The 21,748-nt window shown below is 38.0% G+C and overlaps 1 protein-coding gene across 2 annotated transcripts; it reads right to left on the reverse strand.

Annotated features, from left to right (window-relative positions):
- Window positions 1-684: 684 nt before the first annotated feature.
- Window positions 685-18,765, reverse strand: etv1 (ETS variant transcription factor 1). 2 transcript variants are annotated; one of them, XM_057350893.1, is made up of 13 exons: window positions 18,529-18,765; window positions 18,112-18,239; window positions 17,812-17,899; window positions 17,501-17,548; window positions 13,229-13,282; window positions 9,673-9,802; window positions 7,775-7,963; window positions 7,057-7,304; window positions 5,391-5,459; window positions 5,217-5,285; window positions 4,794-4,963; window positions 3,681-3,782; window positions 685-2,750 (listed from the first exon to the last, which is right to left on the reverse strand). In XM_057350893.1, the coding sequence occupies exons 1-13, from the start codon at window positions 18,722-18,724 to the stop codon at window positions 2,529-2,531; spliced, it is 1,713 nt and encodes a 570-aa protein (XP_057206876.1). In that variant the 5' UTR covers window positions 18,725-18,765; the 3' UTR covers window positions 685-2,528. The 2 variants fall into 2 exon arrangements, with proteins under 2 accessions (XP_057206876.1, XP_057206877.1); XM_057350894.1 differs by lacking the exons at window positions 17,501-17,548; window positions 17,812-17,899; window positions 18,112-18,239; window positions 18,529-18,765 and adding exons at window positions 9,948-9,984; window positions 13,676-14,182 and having other exon boundaries at window positions 689-2,750.
- Window positions 18,766-21,748: the final 2,983 nt, after the last annotated feature.

Here is a 21,748-nt window from a genome sequence, read left to right on the forward strand (position 1 = left end):
TTCAGTGTGAGTAAAGGCAATCCGGGAGATGTTTAGTGGGTTTCGGTGTCAGTGTAGTATTTTTATTTTTATGTTTTTCTATGCATGTCGTCATTGTATTAACGAAAAACAGAACAATGTGGGCCAATAGACACATGAACGATTTAGCGTGAAAGGTACTAGAAAGAAAACATCTGTTGGCCCATTGAAAGACTATTATCATGGAGATTATCCAAATTTACACAGTCCTGTTTTATCCTCTGACCTCTGTCCTCACTTTCCAGTACACTTACCATTCCACCACATATTTAGAACACAGAGGCTGTTTGCATGAGATTTCAATGATCGATGTTTGAATAAACCACTGTCATTTGTGCTTTTTTGGTAACCGTGACGATCGTTTTAACAGCCAAATTTGACCGCAGCTTTGGGCCGATGTGTGTGCTTTACATTATGGGACAGTCGTCAGATAAGTTCACACTGTTTCAGATGTGTTTACGTATGTGTAAAAACTGTGATGGTTTATGTGCACTGTGTTGAGATTTATATGAACCACACAAGCATAATTTTAGTATTGCAACTTAAAAATAAAAGCAAACCAAAAAATGTAAACTACATTTATTTCCTGTTGTTTTCCTGTTCTTGTTGGCTTTTATTAGCAATTGGTTTTTAGGCTGAAACGTTCATACAATCACTATCAGATACATTCCTTCAGAATGAGAACTACGAATGAAAGCAATTGCCAGTCATGAGAAAGCTTTCCTAAAATACGTATTGTCTTTTTTTCCCTGGGCTCTTTTGGCTAAATGTTTCATGATAGTGCCTCTCGCAATGTGACAATTGAAGCGTGAGAAAGCCATGCATTATGGAAGGCGTGATCACAAAGAGGACATGATAGTACATTGACTAATTTGAAAATTCCATTGAGTCCTAAAATAAATATGCAGTTTCCAGCAATATCAATGGTGTGGTGTTTGTAGCATCTCCATAGTTTTAATAAAAGTTTAGTTCAACCAAAAATGAAAACTCTTTCAATATTTACTCACCCTCATTCCAAACCTGTACTGAAGAACGTTGGTAACCAAACATTGACTTCCATTGTATGAATACGAAACCACTATTTTTCAAAATATCTTTTGTGTTCCACAGAAGAGGATATACATATTTTGAATGATATGAGAGTGAATAAACAATGACATCATTTTTATTTTTGGACTATTCCTTTTAAACTATCCTGTACTTCTGTCAGGTCTCAGTTTATTAGGAATCCGGATTAGGAATGACCATGAATTGGAAAACATGAATAATTTTCATACTCATAAAAAAACAATCCAACTGTATTTCAACACTATTTTATTACAGAACTGTAGCTATCGCCATTCTTTTCTCAGTTATGTATATATATTTTTACATTCCATAAACACTGATTTTTTTCAATGTAAAAAAGAACGAACGAAATAATGAAGGTACTGCAGAGCGTAGCTGCCGTCTGATCATACGTGACTAAAATGACACGAAAAGCAGCATTGAGGTGCATTAACCTGAATATACACGTTTATATGTTCAAACATGAAACGGGGGAGCGAGTAATGGAACAACATTCACTTTAATGATAATATAATAGAAAAAGAAATTTGTCATTCTAACCGTAAATGAAAACGTAAACACGTGAACCTTGTTTTCGAGAAAACCATTTGATTTGTTTTATGATTTATTAGTCATATTCTGGTCCCAAATATGTTTAACTGATACTGACCTATGGATATGTTTATTAAATGTCAAAGTCAAAGAAAATTCCGAGCAGCATTTGAGTGTAAGAATTTAAAATCATGCTTGAATGGGATTTTTTTAACTTTCATTAAGATTTTCTTGCACCTCCCTTTATCTACGACTGTATATTCATTTGAGAATATATATACGGTATGACAAATATTAGTGTATAATAACCCGTCATAAATAACATAAATTTGTCATTACGCTGTGCTAGTACATAACCACCAAAAGTAGTCGAAGATGTTTTTTAAGTCCAGGACAGATCGAAAAGGGATGTTTATGGAATGTTTGCCATGTGAATCTCTTTAGACATGTGCTCTCTTCAACATGGAAAGTTTGAAGGATTTTATTTCCATAGTAATACACTGTATTATTTACTCAGTATGACACCAAGGGAGAGAAAACAAACGTGGTGAAAACCGTGTGAAAATAACAAAGCGCTCCACAAACAGTCCGAGAGGAATTTCGGCGGTAAAAGAGGTCGGGGTTCATCCATCCGCGTGCTCCAGACTCTAACCTGTCTAAACAGATCAAAACGTCTGTCCAGAGAGAGGCCACGTCCCCTTGAGATTACGGCATGCTGAAACATCCTCTTCCACATCAACAAAAACACCAAAGGAGCATCTAAAGTAACTACGGTAAGTCTGTAGGTTGACACACTGCTACTCTTTGTCTATAAAGTGCACTTCCTCTTTGTCCTGGGGAATGACTGAGAAGAAAATCAGGGAGTCTGAAAGTTTTTTGAGGGCGCAGCACGCTGTCCCGTCTCTCCGTGTTCAGTAGACGTAACCCTCGCTGTAAGGGTGGGGGTTGCAGTAGCCGGCGTCTTGAACGTACGCCATGTTCTCGTCGAAGTGCGACAGCGGTACGGTGTCTTCCTCGTTGATCTGACGCTCCAGGTCGGTCTTCAGCACAGGCCGCTGATTGTCAGGGAAGGCCATGGAGAACAAGGCCTCGGGGTCGCAGACGAACTTATACACATATCTTTCACCTGCCACCTTGGGAAGAAACAGATCGTTAGTATATATTTCAAATGTGATGGGAAAAAGCGTAACTTACAGTACGAATGTTTTCCCAATAAATAAAGAAACACATATTTGTATTAAATGAGCTTGTTAGCTTATATATTGAAGTACCAGTTTGCGCATTTGGGCAGTTACATGTATCTTAGATGCATTTTTTGTTTTGTTTTTAAAGCATAGTTTTCCATAAGATAATGAGGACGATAACGTTCCATATTCCTCTTAATGGGCACGTTAAAATATCTATTTCGTGGATTGTGCACCGTGATTGGCCCGCCTGACCTGAACCCCATAGAGAATCTAAGATGAGAGACACCAGACCCAACGATGCAGGTGACCTGAAGGCCGCTATCAAAGCAACCTGGGCTTCCATTACACCTGAGCAGTGCCACAGACTGATTGCCTCCATGCCACGCCGCATTGATGCAGTAATTCATGCAAAAGGAGCCCCAACCAAATATTGAGAGCATAGAAATGAACATACTTTTCAGAAGCCTGACATCTCTGTTTAAAATATCCTTTTTTAATTGATCTTATGTAATATTCTAATTTTCAGAGACACTGAATTTGGGGTTTTCCTTATCTGTAAGCCATAATCATCAAAATTTCAAGAAATAAAGGCTCGAAATATTTCACTCTATGTGGAATGAATCTATATAATATATGGGTTTCACTTTCTGAAATGAGTGACAAAAAATATTGACCTTTTTCACAAATTTCTAATTTTTTGAGATGTACCGGTATACATTCTCTGAGAATTTATATTCAAGTTTTGACTGAAAATACCACATTCATAATGCTGGTATTGCCCATGTGGTTAATGTATTTAAATACAGTATTTCAAATCAAATGTTAAAAAGGTGAAAAAGTGATTTTACCAAGAAATAGAAAAAACGTTGCATCTACCTTTTGCATGATGCCTTTTTCATAGTAATAGCGCAACGATCTGCTGAGTTTGTCGTAGTTCATGGCAGGTCGATTCTTCTGAATTCCCCAGCGCCGTGCCACCTTTTAAAATAAAGAAAATGTTTTAAAAAAGGCAGTAATCTAAACACACAAATAGGAGGAAAAAAGACATAACACCCGGCTGTCTGATCTCACAGGAATGGTGGCTAATGTGCATGAATTCATACGAAGTAAACGCACAAAAACACGATTACTAGAAAAAAACAATAACGAAGCTCCACCCCTAAGCCTAACATCACTGGCACGAAAGCATATTGTAGTAATCTGTACTGAATTGATCAAAATGACGAATTGTCACACGATTATGTGGCAGACTAATATACTGGACCACACAAGAGTCAAAAAGCACCCGACCGTCTGCGGTTAAATCTCTAAGGGCTGAGAAACAGCTTTGTGCCTGCAGGTTGGGCACAGCCGTCTGCTCACACCTCTAGACAGAAATGTGTTCATTAGGAAGAGCAAAGTGTGACAGATGTTCTTGCACCTGTCCGTACGACCACCCACCTGTGCCCACCCTCCTTTTCATATCTCTCTCCCCCCGCACTCTCAGAGCCCAGCGCCGTGGGTTTTTTCACTCTACTGCGGCTCATTCACGCCTTGCGCCTGCCCGGCCGGTCCCAACAGCCCCCGGTCACCTGATGGCATGAATGACTCGCCTGTTCCCTACAGCTGCCCGGTGGAACGACGCCAATGCGCACACACATACAGTAGACCTCCAGCCACACACACACACACACATACACGCACGCACAGGACCAGTAAGTCCCGCTGTCACAAACACACCTCTGTCCGTCCCTTCCAAACACACTGGGCACTGATCATAGCTCAGATGTTTGGACAGTCGACATGTTGAGATATTTTCTTTTTTTGGGAGGACATAAAAGCTGCTTTATACAAACAATATCCTAAGGCCTTTCTAGGAATCAAAACCTTGCAAATAAAGTCAACGTTTGTTTGAGGTCATGATGCAATTAAATAACGGTCACTCTTTCTTTCTCTGTCAGATATTTTGAGAAAAGTTTCAAGGATTCTGTGTCTAAAAGCTGTTAGTACCTCCTCTGGCTCAATGAGTTTAAACTCCATTCCTCGTCCAGTCCATGCGATGAAATGTGAGTTTGAGGGGTCATCCAGTAGGGCTACCAAAAACTGCCAGAGCTGCAATGAGCCCCGTCTCTGATAGGTCGGGCCTTCACGATACATCCCAGCCTCCTGCTTTATGTCGCCTGTGGGTTTAGAGTTAAAAGGCTTGTTAACTCTCATAGCCAAAAGTAAAGCTGGACGATATTTCTTTTTGCAAAATGTAATGAAATCTAATTTAAATGGCTTTTTCAGTAATATCACACACTGTATTCAAATACATGATGTCTGGAAGCTCCTATACACGGAAAATCCTTGAAATTAAAAGTGATCTAAGAACAATATAACTCGTAACGCAAGTACTGTATATTAGCATTAGAAAATGGTATTGAGACATACCTTCCACCTTTTCTGGGACCACGCACGTGTCGTCATAAAAGTGCCTCGCAACTTTGTCGAACATACAGCCTATAGAAAAAGACATTGACACATACTGTATGTAAACCTAATGCTCATATTAAACAAGACAGAGACAATGAATATCAGATACAATGTATCATTCTGTGTAGTTACCTTCTGCTCTGTTAGTGTGGGTCAGATAGCCCTCTTGTCTCAGATATACAGAGCGACAGCTAGGCACTTCTGAAATAACAAAAGATAAAAGTATGTTAGGATTTTGACTTCACTTTAGTTTGTTTAAAAAGAACATATGAACATTTTATTTATTATTATTTTTATTTACATTGCTTAACACTGTAAAAATATTTCTGAAATATGGAAAAAACGGCAAATTTACAAGAAGAGCATAAAACTTAATTTTACGAATTCTTTGGAAAAATGTCCATTTCAACAGGATTTTTTACAGTGATATTTTATTTATTTATATGATTATTTTATTATAAAACGGTTTTATTATTAATAACATATGTTATATTATATCATTATTATTATATCTATTTGTTAGTAAAGATTTAATCTCTAATTTAAATGAAAAAAAAATTGGCGACGGTTGACCGAACTGGATGCCTTGCTCTCCTGTCAGTCATGTTGTTTGCTGACGCTGTGATTCAATCAAAGCAAAGCAAGACAGCCTAAGTGAAAGCTCTATAAACCATCTAACCCTGTTCATTTAGACCTATAAAGATCTTTCAGGCTTTCATTCAAGTAATGGGCCTGTCAAGGAAATGACCTGTGATTAAATTAGCCACTGACTGCCCCGTCCTTACACAGCCCACAACAAAACAAGCTCCTGTACCAGGCAGAATAAATGCTTGTTAATGGCTGGGAGGGGATGCAAACAGGTCCCGTGATCTCCTCCTTTGATGCAAAGAAGCAATGCAGACAAATCACTCAAACTCATGGCATGTTTACCCCTTAATCCGTTAGCTTTTAGAGTATCTAGTTTACAGATAACGTAAATGTTATAGCTTATAATACAGTATGTGATAGATAGGTAATAAAAACGTATCCTAAGTCGATTATAAATGACAACAAATTAAGGTTGCTAACAAATCACTTTGCATTTGTTAAATTTTAATACCTTATATTTTGTTTATACTATTATAATACAATTTTGTTATTTAGTACTAATGTTTAATTTATCACAACATGGTATGTGTTGTAAATAAATATTAATGCTTTTTTTAAGTACAACAATGTAAATTGTAACTAGATGTATTATTGTAATACTTATATTTATTTTATATGAAATAAATAATATAATATAATATAACATAATATAATAGTGTTGGTGCTACTGTATTATCATCGGGTTCTGTTTTCCACATTCACATAATCAACAGGAAACAGCTGAAAAGCAGCGCTGCTTTCTCTCCTGTCCACCACCATTTCTTATGAATGAAAACCAAAAGCCTCTTCATTCATGCCAGAGCTGGGCCGACAGCCCGGGGGTCCCTGAGGGAGAGATTAGGGGCCCCTCTCCTTTCCAACCAGAGCGTTAGGAAATGAGATCAGACCCAAATTTTCTAATGACAAGCTAATTCTATCAATCATCTCATCCTAATAAAGTTGCTATCTTCCTGTGTGTATACAAAAAGAAAAACGTGCTTTCCAGAAGATTCTGTTTCCTGTTGGTTATTAAAATGTGAATTCAATTTGATCTTTTAATATTTTTTCCATATCTGAATATGAAAGTTTAGTCTAGAATTTACATTAAATGTACACACCAAACAATACAAGCTGTATTAACTGCTATGTAATGTATAGACACAAAACTCACCCGAGTCGTAAGTGAAGTCGCGGGGCTCTTGTTTGATCATCATGGAGTGCGGGTACGTCTGGGGGAGAGGGCCCCCCACCATGGCCGGATGCTCAAAGAGGGGGTCGGCGTACTCCTGCTTGAACCCCTGAGGAGGGAAAGGGATGCTGGGTTCCGACATCTGTCTGTGATACATGGGCCGTCCGTCCCGTGACATTGAAGGAGGTGATGGGAACGAATGGCACGGCTCCGACAGCTGCCGCCGAAATCTGTAAGCCCCAAAAAAGAATAATACTCTCAAGCATTGTATTTACTTTTTTTTTTAATAAATTGATATTTTAATGGAAATATGTAGAGTGGAGATTTGCTATTTTGTTAAATATGAAATAATACCTGTTAAATATGAAATAATATATCTTAAATATGAAATAATTTAATGTAATTATATCAAATGAGATTGAAAATTTGGAAAAATTAAATAAGCATGTTAATGCAATACATTCTAAAAATTAAATGAAACAATAAAATGATTGAAATAAATGAATACAATTTAAAATATACATTGATTCAAAAATAGTGAAAAACACATTTTTGAAAAGGTAACTATGCTAAATTGTTAATTTCACTGTTTGATTTATATATAGAATTAGACACTTTCTAGTTCTAGATATTTGGTATCGTCGGTCATTTGCATGTCAGGTGTGTTTTGGTACTTTACGTTTGCATTAAATGGCAGTACCTGTGGTCCATGGGGTAAGCGCTGTCAGGGAGGGGTTGCGGTGGAGCGAGGTGAGGATACGTTCTGTCTGGTTTAGGGGTGGGGGCAGCGGTGGGAGACACATGCTGGCCAGGGGACACGGGTGTACTGCAGGGGGTAGACACTGGGCTGGAGGCCTTCATTCCAGCGGGATGCTTCTGCTCGTAGGCACTGGAGACACCAGGGAACAAGAGCAGCTGATGTTAGTCTGTCCTGAGGGGCTTCAATGCTACATTCATTTCTATAAGACAGACTTTATTACAGGAAAGAAACAAGTACTCTCATGTTTGTGTGTGTGTGCGTGCCTATATGCTGTGTGAATGGTATTTTGTAAGAAAAAAATATATTTAAAAAATACAGTCAAAACAGTCAGTTTACATGAAGAGTTTGGTTCCAAAATGAGATAACTCTGTTATTATTTTTCAAAAATCATGTTTTTTTATTGTGCATTCCAAATAATATCAATCAAGCTGTAGTTGGTTTGTTTTGATTTAAGCCATAATAACTCAAAAAATATATAACTAACACAATAAAACACAATAAAAACATAATCTAATAAAAAACAAGATTTTTGAAAAATGTTAAAAAAACAGAATTATGTCATTTTGGAACCAAACTCTTTATATATATATATATATATTCATTTGATAATTTATTAACCATATCACTTTCTAATTTTAACAAAATCAGCATAAACACATAGTCTAACAGTAGGAAACCAGCAATCCAAAAAAATATTTTTTTCCCCTCTCGAGTCTCGACCAACACCTCATTTCACAATCGAAGAGGTACAGAAGAGCAACCGCCTCATATCTTTGTGAGGTCTAACCCTTAACGCAATTAAACTCCATTCAAAAACACTAGAAGACAAGCAACAGACTTCTATGGATCCTGAAAATCTCCAAAAGCCCCTTTTTAAAGGGAACATCATTATCACAGAGGTTGTCTGTTGAACTCGAGTGTCATGTGCCGTAAGAGGGCAGGTCGTCTCCTCCGGTGCCATAAAACATCCCAGTGAAATGTCATAAATTTAAAATCAAATCAATAGAAAGATGACTGTAACCAAGCAACCGCGCTTGCTACATACGCTTGTCCAAGTGGAAAAGCCATTTATAGCACTTAATGCACCGTACCGTAATTTCTTCTTTTTTCCCCTCCAATTTCAGGTGTATCTCATTCAAGTCATTTCGAACAGCACCTGCTGTACAGTTGCCTCCGAGTAAATAACTCAAGGAAAACTATTATTACTATACAGTTACTTCCGTAAATACAGCTGATTTTAAAACTATTCTGGGCTCCGACTGAAACAAAATCATGCCTACGTGGAGAACCCATCTTCTGGTAAATTACTCTGCCGTATAAAAGGTAAAACACCTCGTTGTGACGCTTTACTGTTGGAGGTGAATGTGTGGTGCATATAAAGCCCTGAACGTTCAGCGTTATGAACCCGGTGTTAAATAAAAGCACGATTTAAGTTCAGAAATTTTCTTTCCCTCACAAAACATCTAGAATGAAGAAAAACGCACGCCCTGAACTGACTGCATGAAAATAGTTTGTTAAACTGTATCATATGATTTGCAAATGTATGTAGACATATTCGGTCCATTTATCACTTAAATCTCACACCAGCTGCTGCGCCTCAATTTGCAAACCAAAATATGTGACATTAGTGTCTTTTTGACAGCTGAACATATAAAGTTCAGACGAGCTTTTCACAGCTTGGTGAATTGTTTTGCTAGTTTCCTTTCTTGATTCAGTCTAACACAGTTACAACCTGTATTTTAATGTATTTTCATATATATATAACCTAACACCTTATATATACATATTCATTACACGAAATGTTTCATATTCTGTGCGTGTGGTTGTATGTGTGTTACCTGATGTTATACAGGCACTTCTCTCCATAGTGGAGTCTGAAGGGCCTCTCCTGACTACAGGCTGACCCCAGATCAGTACATGGACTGTGGGGCTCTCTTTTTATCCTCAACTGCAGCCCGTGAAATGCCACTAAGAGAGAGAGAGAGAGAGAGAGAGAGAGAGAGAGAGAGAGAGAGAGAGAGAGAGGTCAATACTCATAACAGCAATCAAAGGTATGGTTGCTTTAACAGTACATAACACATAAAGAATGAATATTGTGTCAGAATTGACTCACCCTCGTGCCGTCCCAAACCCATATGACTTTCTTTCTTCTGTGGAACACAAGAGGAGACTTTTAAAGAAAGTTGTTTCTGCTCTTATTTCCATACAATGACAGTAAATAGGGACTGCATCTGTCAGTCAATCATTTTCTGCCTTACATCTCCTTGTGTGTTCCACAGAAGCTATAGTCATATGGGTTTGGAACAGCAGGAGGGTGAGTAAATGATCACAGAATTTATATTTTCAGGTGAACTGTCCCAAATCACAAGTGAACAACATGACACAGATTTCGGACCCCAAAACAATTTGACTGATGCAGCACTACCTGTACATGTCATTTCTAAGAGCAGCAATCAGGTCACTGGTTCAATTTGCAGCAAACACACATACTGACAGAAATATAAAAGATGTAAATGTAACTAGTTCAATAATATATTGATGTAATTCATGCACCCTTTAAAGCTTCTGTGTTTTTTTAGCTGTGCACGGATACCTCACAGACAGACACGATCATTGATCGATTGGGACTATCTTCACCTTCTAACATTTCTTATACCTCACAGAACTTTAATGGAACAACTGCTGATGGTGTTTGGTTGCATTAAGAGAGGATCAAAGCTAGTTTAGTTTAGAAATATCTACTGAGAAAATGTTGCTGTCATTATTCGAGTTAGGGATATCCTTCTATCCATTCAGGTGTTTTAAATCTACAAACCAGCAGTGCTGAAAAATATGTCCATTAAAAGTTTCATGCTATAATATATAATTATATTATATATATATATATATATACTGTATATAACATAGTTTTGTGTTGAACTTTACCATACCACTATTATAAAAGTAAAATAAATAAAAAAGTAAAAACATTGATCCAAAACACACTGCTACTGCTGGCTTTGGGCCAGATTAAAGCAGTCAAATTCATATCTTCAATACAGTTGCTGAATTTATTTATATTTTTTCGAGTGCTTACATTTTGTATCAATATTCGAGCATACTTTTAAAACGGTCAGAAAAGACTTATCGTTATTCTGAAATTGAAATGACAGACGAAGTTACCATGGTAACACAGTCAGTGCTCTGTGATGAAGCCCCTAGAGAGCTGACCTTTCAGGGTCACCGGTTAAGAGTAAAAGTAAATGCAGGTAAAGGTTTTAATGATGTCAAACAGCAAGTCATATGGGGCCAACCAGGCTATTTACAAAGTAAACGTGGCCGTGAATGGGTCTGAGAAACATCTAAGGCGAAGTATATATACAGTACATGCACAAATTAAAATATATGTATTAGATCTTTGTGTGTAATGTAGCAATGCATAAAGTTAAAATTACATCCAGTTAATGTATATATCTTTATAAAAATATATAAATATGTAAAGTAAAAGGAAAGTCTAAATGATCAGACAAAAAATGGTCTTGGGATATCATTGATCCTGGTTGTGGATTCTAAAAGTAGCGCTACAGATGAATAATTCATATTTGAGAAGAGATCTTGACGGACCAGATTAAGAATCATGCTGACAGAAGACAGAAAAATGCCGTAATTGATTTTACACAAAGAAATAAGAATACATAAATCAATGCAAAAGATGTTAAAAGCGTCTTATTTTCATTGCGGGAACGTCAGATGTCATTCCAGGATTACAACAATTACACATGCATTGATTGATGTTAATGGGCAACGCTTTGAAGTACTCGCTCGTGACATTTACTACGTTAAAACCAAAATCCATATAATGTTATGCTTTTCATTTTCATAATTTTATAAATACTTGATGACTCTGACCAGATTTAATACTATACAGCTGACAGAAAATCACAAAACTCCAGTCATAATGCTAAAGAAGGCAGTTTTCTAAGTATTGCGTGTCTTCTTTTCTGTGTTTTCTCACCTTCCTCTGTTTCTCACTCTCACCTCTTTGCTGACTGTTACGCGCTGATAATAGATTCACTCACACCTTCTCTCTTAAACACTCTGGGCTTGAATTACTTTGGCCTTTACAAAAGGGCAAATAACTAAAAAAGAAATTACCACTGTTTGATCACACTTCCTGTGCCGGCAAATCACGGAGTGTAATAAATGATTGATCTTTTTACAGCCACAATAAAATGTACAAATGTTGTATTTAACACAATCTTTCAAGCATACGCTGTAAGAATATGTGAAACAGCTTCTGTTCTACATTTATCTACACAGCGGGACGAGAGGTGTGTTTTTACTGGGTGTGTTATCCCTGTTTTGTGGGAATGGACCACATGAAACGGAAGCGATCCATTGGCAGTGTGGACTCGGACCCATATGGGAGGGCCAGGATGCCCGTTCAGGAGCCCCGCCGCCCTGCCCTCGCTCTCCCTCCATCTGCCTGTCTCTCCTGAGCACTACGCCAGCAAACTGCAACATGCTTTAAACAGTTTCATTTAAACGTGAAACTTTGAACTTGAGGAATTATTGAAATTTTGCATTGATACTAAGATGACTAATGATCTCAGAATTTCTAAAAAAAAATTAAAATTAAATGCATAATCTAAAAGGTTTAATACAAGTCTACACGTCGATATATTAATACCCAGGTCAACAAAACAACATTATAGCCTCTTTTTGTGTGTTCGCTTTCCGATGGTCTACGCTCACAATGAGGTCTAGCCTACGTTCAGGAATCGAACCAGTACAATGCTCCATTATCAGCGAACAGTAGTATATTCAATTTCCTTAATGAGCTTGACTTCTGCGGAAAGACAAAGCCCCCCGTTCAGTGTCTGTTTTGGCTCCTCTTTAAGACATAAGCTGGATTCACTTCCCACTGAGCTTCATTCAGTCCATGCCACTTCCGACACTGGCACCAGCTCTACCACGACCGATCCGCGCCAACTTTACTTCCTGTGCCCATTTAAAGGCCTATTGCTTCTGGCTGCACTCAGCGAGGAGGTACACAACCTAGCAAACACACCCCTCTCTCTCTCTCTCTCTATCTCTCTGTGTTCATCTACTAAAACAATAGCGTTGAACACGTAAATGTTCATTGTGAATGTAAGAAAACAAATAAATAGAAATAAAAAATATATTAAAGAATATTGATATCAAATATAAATATAAATAAATCACACTCAAGTAAACAAACACGAGATTCTTATTTTCACTTTTGTGACTATAAATTCTCTAAATATATAATTATATTACAGTACATCACTCGCACACACATCTTTCCTTGCAATAAATCTGAAACAACAGTCATGTCGCTAATGTGAGAATTAAAAACGTTAAACTAACAAAGAATTATAAAGTCACACTTACAGTTTTCAGTCTGAAAGTCTGGAACAAACTGCTCGTCATTATCAGGAACTTGAGCTGCGGGAACACACGAGAGCAGAGGGTCAATAAGGACAGATTTCTCTTTTATTAGTATGTTTAATTTTCACGTTACTATATTACACGCCTAACAAGTAGAGCTAACACAATATGTATCTCAATAATCGCTTCAACTGGTCATTTCCTCTTCTAATCTACTATAATCGAAAAACTAATGATTTGAAATTCTCAAAATTACGCACAAAGGACATTTATTGGAAACATATCCTCTAATTATGTTCATAATTGAATTTGAACTTCATTTGCTCATGCGTGTGAAACTGTCTCAACCGCTTTCTCTGACATCCAACGACAGACTTCAAAGACGTACGTGCACAAAAAACACTTTTACAATACACAAACAAACACAAATCTAGACTGCGAGATAAATACCAGGCAATAAAAAAGATTAAGAGCAACTCCTCCCATCCCGAGGCGGCCCTGGTGATCAAATGTGTTTTCCACACTCCACAGTGTCTTTAGAAGGATAGCCATGCGGCGAGAAAACACCTATTGTTCACACTGTCTAATTGGGACACATCCCCACTGGTGAATGCACCTGTACCTGCCGCGCCGGCTGCCGTCCAAACAGAACACGTCCCCCTACCTCTCCCTCTCATAGCTAATGCTAAAATAATGAAGCCTTCATACGGGGCTCAATTAAGCGTGTTCGTGTTTATATCACGTACATTTACACTCTTGCACGACTTCTGTTGTTTGCTACGCGTCGGGCTCTACGCTAAGACGAAGAAGCGCACGAGACCTCGCCGCACGGGCTATTAGCACGTTTATTCCTCTGCGCTAAAATTGGATTTTCATTTTCACAACAACAGTAGCAAGTCGCAACACGTATCAACGTTTGCTTTTTGTGAGGCAACAAGTTTTGCTCGGCTAGTTGGGTTTTTGTGGAAGGAGGTGGCCCTTAAATATTTTGACAGATTAATTTGTGTGTCTTAAATCCTTCGTGGGTACATGCTTTATCTGGGCATGCGGTTAGATGTTGCAACCTTGAACACAGATCAATTATTTTTATTTGATAAATACAGTCTCCAACAAGTACTACAAAAACAAAATGAGGAAAAAAAGGTGAATTTAGTCCTTCAAATTCTTTATTCATAATTTTCAGCTAAAGCTGGAGGCGTTGCCATGATTTGGGTTGAATGTTTTAATTCATACAATTTAATTCAACTACGTGTTTGCCAAAACAACGATTTGATGTATTTGCACATTACTTCTTACATTTCTGCTAATTCTGTAACTGTTTAATGTTTCATTTTTTTTTGCAATTTGCTGAAAGGTCTGTAATAGACTACATCGACTGTGTTAGACGTAATGTTGCGTTCCACTAGTAGTTTCTCGATATATACAGAAAAGTATAAATAAAAGATTTGCCTGACAAAAATGTGACAACCTGCCCGTATAACATCAGAATCCTTTTTTACATCCTAAACTCTGCAAGAAACAGCACAGCTGCACATTTCACAGTTACTAAGGCAAACAGAACTCAGAACAAGTATAACAAAAGAAACAGGTGTACGAGAAGCATGACACGTGATGAAAACAATAGCTATAAAAAGGAAAGTTGAGAATAAGAGAGAATGAGGCGGCAGCCAGTTTTCACAACAGGGTGAATGAGGCAACCTGTGAATGGGACAGCTGATCGCCGCACCACTCCTGAGGCCGACTGAGGTGTTGGAGCATGTCCACGAGTCAAGAAAAACAGAAGAGACAAACTAAAGTGTGTTAAATGCAGAGCAGGCCGGAAACAGAACAGAACCCGACCCAAAATAACCTCTGCCTAACATAGAAGAAAAATGTAAGAAATGATATGGTGAGACAAATGACAACAACACAGAACTGTAATCCTATTTTTGAACTGAACCGATCTGGATCAAAAACGAATACAGTTGTATTAAATCAAACCGAATCAGTTAATTCTGAAATACTCCGTGATCGTTTCAGACATAAGCGAGACTCTGGCCAAAGTGACACATGTATGTCAAATGACGAGCCATCAGGTCTTTAGTCCACATTGCCGGAAATTCTGTCCGTCGCTCATATGTCTTTTCCTTTCCAATTACCTGAGCTAATAAATCTCTGAATGAAACCACTAGGTCTTGGTTTGGGTTCTAATGGACAGTAAGTCATATATTAAATCTATCCGCGATTCATCTCTAATCTTTGGGCGCTGCTGCTGATGGATGTAAGACAGGTTGAATTGTATTCCTCACTGTAATATCTGCTGCAGCGACATCTTTTTTCCCCCGCACACTTTTTTCCCTGCCGGATACACTAAAATATTTAAGTCATGTCTTATTCTTTTAGAAGCCCTGGGGTGGATTTAGCATAATCAAACTTGCAACAAGGACGGCAAGGTAAAGTCCGAAATCTGTACTAAAGCATACTTTTAATTTTAAAATTCACAATCATACTGCGAGCATATTAAAGAATACATTAAAATAGTGTTTTAAAAATGTATGTTCTCTTTTTTTCTATGCAGGTTCTAAGTCTTGTGCAATACTGGACATATGCAGTTATCTTTTCTTTATACATGTTTGACTTTTTAAAAGGTGAACAATATATAGAACAGTACAGAACAAGGTCCCACGTAGCGCAGCTGTGCGAAATCATATTTCACCGTGAGTTATTGGAGACGATACTAAATAAAAAGATGCTTGATTAAGTTGAATTATCCAGGCTCTCATGGCATGTCCTGTTTCATAAATTCAGTTACACAGAAACCAGATGGATTGATGAGTAACAGAAAACAGACACACGATCATCTTCGTTTCCTCTTTTCGTCAAAATGAAGGCAAATGCATCGCATGGATTGAAAGGCATCCAATTATTTCACAAATGAAAAACACTGGCCTTGGTTTTACAAACTGCTTTGTATAATTTTCAGCTGTCCAACTACTTTGTTTTTCTATTTGCAACCAAACTGCTTTTACAATAAATAAAGAAAAAGCTGCTAAATCTGCTCTGATAGGCTGGCGTCACACATGTGAATGTTTGCGCTGCTTAAACTGATTTATTACCCTACAAAATGTTTTTAGAAAACTACTGTAAATGTATATAATATAAACTAAATAATAAACTACCTTACATCATTGGAACAAAGATATAATGAATAATTGTTCAATCAAAAACTTTTGGATTTAAACACAATGAACATTTTTCTGTACATCTGAGGTTATGAATAACTTCAATAACTAAATCGTTCACTTTTTAAGCCATATTAAAACTTGGAAAACGAAAAACTACCAACAAAGTTACATTTACAGCAAAAAATCACAATAAACTACACACACCAATCCACTAAACTAAAACATGTCTAAAACTTTAAGAGAATAAGAAAAACCTAACCTCAAAGCTGACAACTGCTCGTTTGCCATTTAGATTATTTTTTAACGCAACATGTTGAATATAAAAAAAAACATTTGTTATTTAAAACACCACTTCCAAACCGACATCTACAGTACAACGCACAACAATAACCAACAAAAGCGTGCCATTTACTAACCTAAAGGTCGGTGTAAGCAAGGTGGGAAGAAAACACTCGCGTTTAACTCCTGTAGCATCACGTCTGTTTTAGACCACAGTCAGGATGTCTTTCCATGAGAAACAAAACATTTCCAAAACAAACAAAAAATTTTGAAACAAATTCAAGCGCCAAAAGTTGAGGCTCTGGAAGGCTCTGAAAAAATGTCCATTTCTTAACCAACAAGAAAGATCAAACGAAAAATATCAGACCGCTCTAGAACTCAAAACACTAAAAGAGAATGGAAAGACTGCGTAAAAGAAAACGAGCGAGGAATCGAACCGGTGCGTGCGTGTGTGTGTGTGAGAGAGCGTGTGTGTGCGAGAGAGAGAGAGGTGGCGTGTTGGTAGCTCGTCTGCCTTAGCTCCTGCCAAAAGCGGCCGAGAGGAGAGTGAGCGAGACTGCAAGTTCTTCTGGTAATTTGTGATGACACTCAGTGTAGAACCTCCTTGGTCTCCCCCTAGACTCCTGCTCTTCTTAAGCTCTAATGTATGCATGACACACCAAGTGCCTTTGCAACAGATGCATTAATTGGACTGCAGATTAGGTCTGTAACTTGAGGCACATTTGCTCCCCCCCTACATCTCTTTTTCAGCCTTGAAACAAAACCCCGATCATTCACTAACACTTCCTCAGCAAAGACAAACAGACGGCTCTGTAAATACACAGAAGCTTACCTTCTGCAAGCCAGGTCTCCTGAAGTTGACTGAGATCTTGAAAAAGCTCTACAACAAAGACACAACAGAGTCGAGATGGTGAAACAACAGCTACAAAGCTTTAATTACGACAGATCCGAAAAGACAATCATGCCAGCCTCGAGTTTTGACTCTCGATTTGAGCGTCAAAGCCTCTGAAAACCAGAGAGAGCGCTGGTGATTGAGATTTTAAAGCCTGGAGTGCAGGTGGCAACATGCGATATTGCATTTTGTGAAATGTTAAGAAGGCGTGAAATGAACATTGTCTTTTTCACCCACACCTGAGCGCTTACCCTCGGTGTCCAACGCCAGGTCAGAGTTAATTAATTTTCTTTTCCTGTCTTTCGCCTGTCTCGCCTCGGGCGTCTTTCCCTGAGGATTCTAAACAGAAAGCAACAGATCAATTGCTTAAATGAACATGGAGGGTGTTGGGCTCTCTTTTGCGAGGAAGGGATTGTGACAGAAGACAACTTTTGTTCTACACATGAAGGACCTATCTGTACATCCAACACAACTCTAAAACTTAGAAAAAAAGAATAACTGCAGAACAATTGAAATTATGGTGTGCAGCAAAGTACATCCAACAGACTTACATGAGAATTTATGAAAGGCACTTGTTGGTCGTTAAGTCCGTCCATTCTGCAGGGTTTGGATGCTGTCTTTAGCTGATGCGCGCTCGTTGCGTCCGATCGCCTTTTGGAGAGCAGACTGACTTTAAGCGCTTTATTGGAGATGGAGAGACACATGAATGAACTGTCTGCGCATTCGGCGGATTCATTCAGAAACACATTTTTCATTTGACCGTCAACATTCCGTGCTTTATTACGAAACAGACATCAGATTTAGCAGATCCGTAAATAAAGTTGCACACAAACTTTCCTAATCTCAAATATTCTGCCGCGCATCGCACGCGTAACGCCGTGCACCGATCATGCAAAAAGACCTGACTTTGGAAACTGTTTTTCGCGAATCACCGAAGATGATGGAGAACTTAAAGCGTAAACACTCACCCCAGTCAAATGCACGGCATTCATTCATGGATGTGTCGCCGGACTGAATGATAAGCGCGTTCTCGTCTCTCCCGCGCCTGAAGCTCTTGCGCTCGCTGCTGCTGGTCCAGGGGCCTCCCTTCACAACCCGCCGGAGCCCCGCTTCCCATTGGCTGTCACTGTCCTCCACCAGATCAGATTTCCAGCCGTCAATCATGCGTCTGTTTCACGGTTCCTTCATCAATAGCGACAACATCCAAAACTTATATCGCAATTAAAGTGTTTACTTATGAGAAACATATAACATCATTACATCTTGTGGCAAACGTGCTTTGGATATTACATGCGTAACGCACACACAATCCTTGCTGTAACCAGTTTACAAATGTCCTAGTGGTTTTTGACAAGCAAAGGAAAAAATAAGAAAAATGGAGAAGAAAATGCATAGACATGCTCGGGTAGCAACAGATGTATTATCTGTAAAGGCCACTTTTAAAAAGTTCAGAACACTCGCTTAAAAACAAAGGGGTAATATTTGGAGTGCTGCCATAGAACAGTGGATCGCAGTCTTTTTGACTTCAAGGTCCCCCCCATTGAGCATAACAGTATTTGAATAACAAATAAAGTAAAACAAATATAAATCAAAAACAATAATTCATTTTTAAAGGTGCTTCACGATGGCATAGAAAACTATATTTGGTGAATGGTTCTGTTTCACAAAATATTCTTTTGAAAGAAAGAAAGGGCTCTTAGAAGAACCTTTTTTTTTGGTCGCAAAGAACCATTCACTCAACAGTTCTTATATGGCATTGTTCTGAAAAACCTTTTTTAAGAGAGTAAGAAATCTATTTCTAGCTGTTTCGGCCAATTTTAAACATTTTACCTTGAAAGTTTGTTGAGGCTCTCTAGTGGGCCCTGGCTTCTTCCCACTTGAAAAAAGAACCATTTTTAGTTCCCTAAAGAACCATTCAATCAAAGGTTCTTAAAACATTTCTTTCTCACCTTTTGAACCCTGTAGAACCGTTTTTCCAATACAAAGAACCTTTTGTCCAACAGAAAGGTTTAGTGGATGTTATAGAACCGTACAGCCAGACAAATAATAATACCTTTTTATTTAGGAGTTTACACTATAGAGCAGAGCCGCCCCAGTATCAAAGAAAACCTTTCTTACTGATTCTACAACGCTGCAGTGCTTGCAAATTCACATAAAAATCAGTTTACATTTCATAAATATCAAAGGTAGAGGTAAATGCGTATGCCATATCATTTTTGCAACCAGCTAAACTTAAAATGTGACTAAATTATTAATGGCTCTTCATGCAATGATTATTTCTTTAAAAATCAAACACACACCTCTGAACTTTCTGACAGCTATAGGCTATTCTTGACACAAGGAGAAACCTTTTTTCCATGACACCTACTGTTATATATACACTTTTTCACACTTTGACCTTTGAGAAACAGTTCATTATATCCATTTACATCCACGATATTTAACACATGCTGGAAGTGTCAGTCCGCTGGTTCTTTGTGTCACAGTTAACATCACCTTTGCTGGTTCAGGTACGATAAACCATCGCATAAGCAGAGGACCATACGTAATGGAGAGCTGACGGAAACATAAACTAACATTTTGAGTCATTTATGGCACGACGTATAATCCCGTGAGCTTTAAAACATGCGGGTAGAGATGTTCATTTCACAGGTTAACATTAAAAAGTCACATAGGTATCCATTTAACGCGAGGTCAAAAGAAGAGCAGCTGCGGCGACGTGAAAGGTTCAAAAGGTGACATGATATAAAGTACGATTTCATTTAAATATTTAAATGTTTTTTCGTTTCCCATTGTTAAACTTTTTATCTATAGGAGTCAAATTCTCACAACATCAGCACTTGTTTGTTTTGCCAAACGCTATTTATCTTAGCAACACATAAAGTCTTTGTTGGAACAAACAATGCTGCTCAAATAATGAGTTGCACGACATCTGGGTGACAATAGGCATGCCGTTTCAGTTGATACAGGAATAATGCTGTGGTCAATCAAAGTAAAATCTCAATCTAAAGCTCCAACGAACCTGAACGTACGTTTTAACCACTGAAGAAGTCAAATGTCATATTTCTATGCAAGATGCAAATGCACCAGGCAAACTAGTTCATTGTCTATGTTCTTCGCACAAAGCTTCTATTATGAACCGTAAACGGGGTCAAGTAAAATTAAAACAGGTCCGATCAGAAACTTCAGTTACTATGATGTTTGTTGGAGTCGCACGTCCTTGCTGCTATCACGAGAAAGAGAAAGGTGCAGTCACACATTCGCTTTAGCAGCAATGCTTCCCAACACGTGAATATTCATGAGTAAAACCCTTGTGACCATGACAACCATGCCTAGAAAGAGCACGAAAAATAGAGTAGCAATCTAGGTTCAAAACAAAACTTTTGATTCAAATAATTAAAAAAAAAAAAATTGGCATATGCTGCTCTTTTTTTATAGATTTTAAATTATACTATAACTTCAATTCGCAGAAAAGAAATATAGTTTGCCTGAACCCTGGCCCAATTTTTGCTTACTTGGCTCTTTCTCAAGTTGTGTTTTACAAACCGTGTACAACCCCTCCCGCCTTTACAACAGACCTAAAGTGCTTTTGTGGTGTCTGTTATCCTCAAAATCTCCATGATTCCTATTTATACCACCACTGGCCCAGTGTTTTCACCGAACACCTTTCATCTGCTCTTTCAATAGACATTCGCAGACAAAAAGAAAAGCACCCGAGGGTTGAGGTTGTTCTTTTCTTTCAAGTCGGTGGCCTCTATAATGGCAGTTGTGTATACTATAATAGCCAACTTAGAAATTGAAGCCAAAAATCTGGGATTTTTTAGTCTGTACCTTCTTATAAGATCTGTTTCCAGCACTCGTGTAAACTCTTTGGAGGTTGTAGGGCTCTGGTGCTGTGGGTTGTCAGAGTGGCTGGTGGTCAAATGTGACTAAAATCAGAATGTGAAAACGTGTCATTTTAGTGTCAACAAAAGTGATGTTTATCAAGTCTGTCACATTTAATTGGATGTTGAATTCACAATTTAAGGGTCAATTAAAATTGCACATCAAAGGTAATGGTAAATATCAGCTCTTCTCTTTGAATTCACCCGTGGGCTTCGTTCATGAAAGTATTGAAACACAGCAATGGCAGTAAGAAGGTAAATGGTAGTGGAAACCTTAAAACCTTTTGAGCATTTAGGTTCAGTT

Source organism: Triplophysa rosa, linkage group LG14 (genome assembly GCF_024868665.1).
Source record: "Triplophysa rosa linkage group LG14, Trosa_1v2, whole genome shotgun sequence".
NCBI classification, from domain to species: domain Eukaryota; kingdom Metazoa; phylum Chordata; class Actinopteri; order Cypriniformes; family Nemacheilidae; genus Triplophysa; species Triplophysa rosa.

Excerpts from the sequence above, each read along its gene's own strand:
- etv1 (XM_057350893.1), bottom strand. The coding sequence starts at position 18,724 with ATGATTGACGGCTGGAAATCTGATCTGGTGGAGGACAGTGACAGCCAA. Across the intron at positions 17,900-18,111 it reads TGCCTTTCATAAATTCTCAT|AATCCTCAGGGAAAGACGCC; the intron begins GTAAGTCTGTTG and ends CTTTCTGTTTAG. Across the intron at positions 7,305-7,774 it reads GCTTACCCCATGGACCACAG|ATTTCGGCGGCAGCTGTCGG; the intron begins GTACTGCCATTT and ends TGGGGCTTACAG.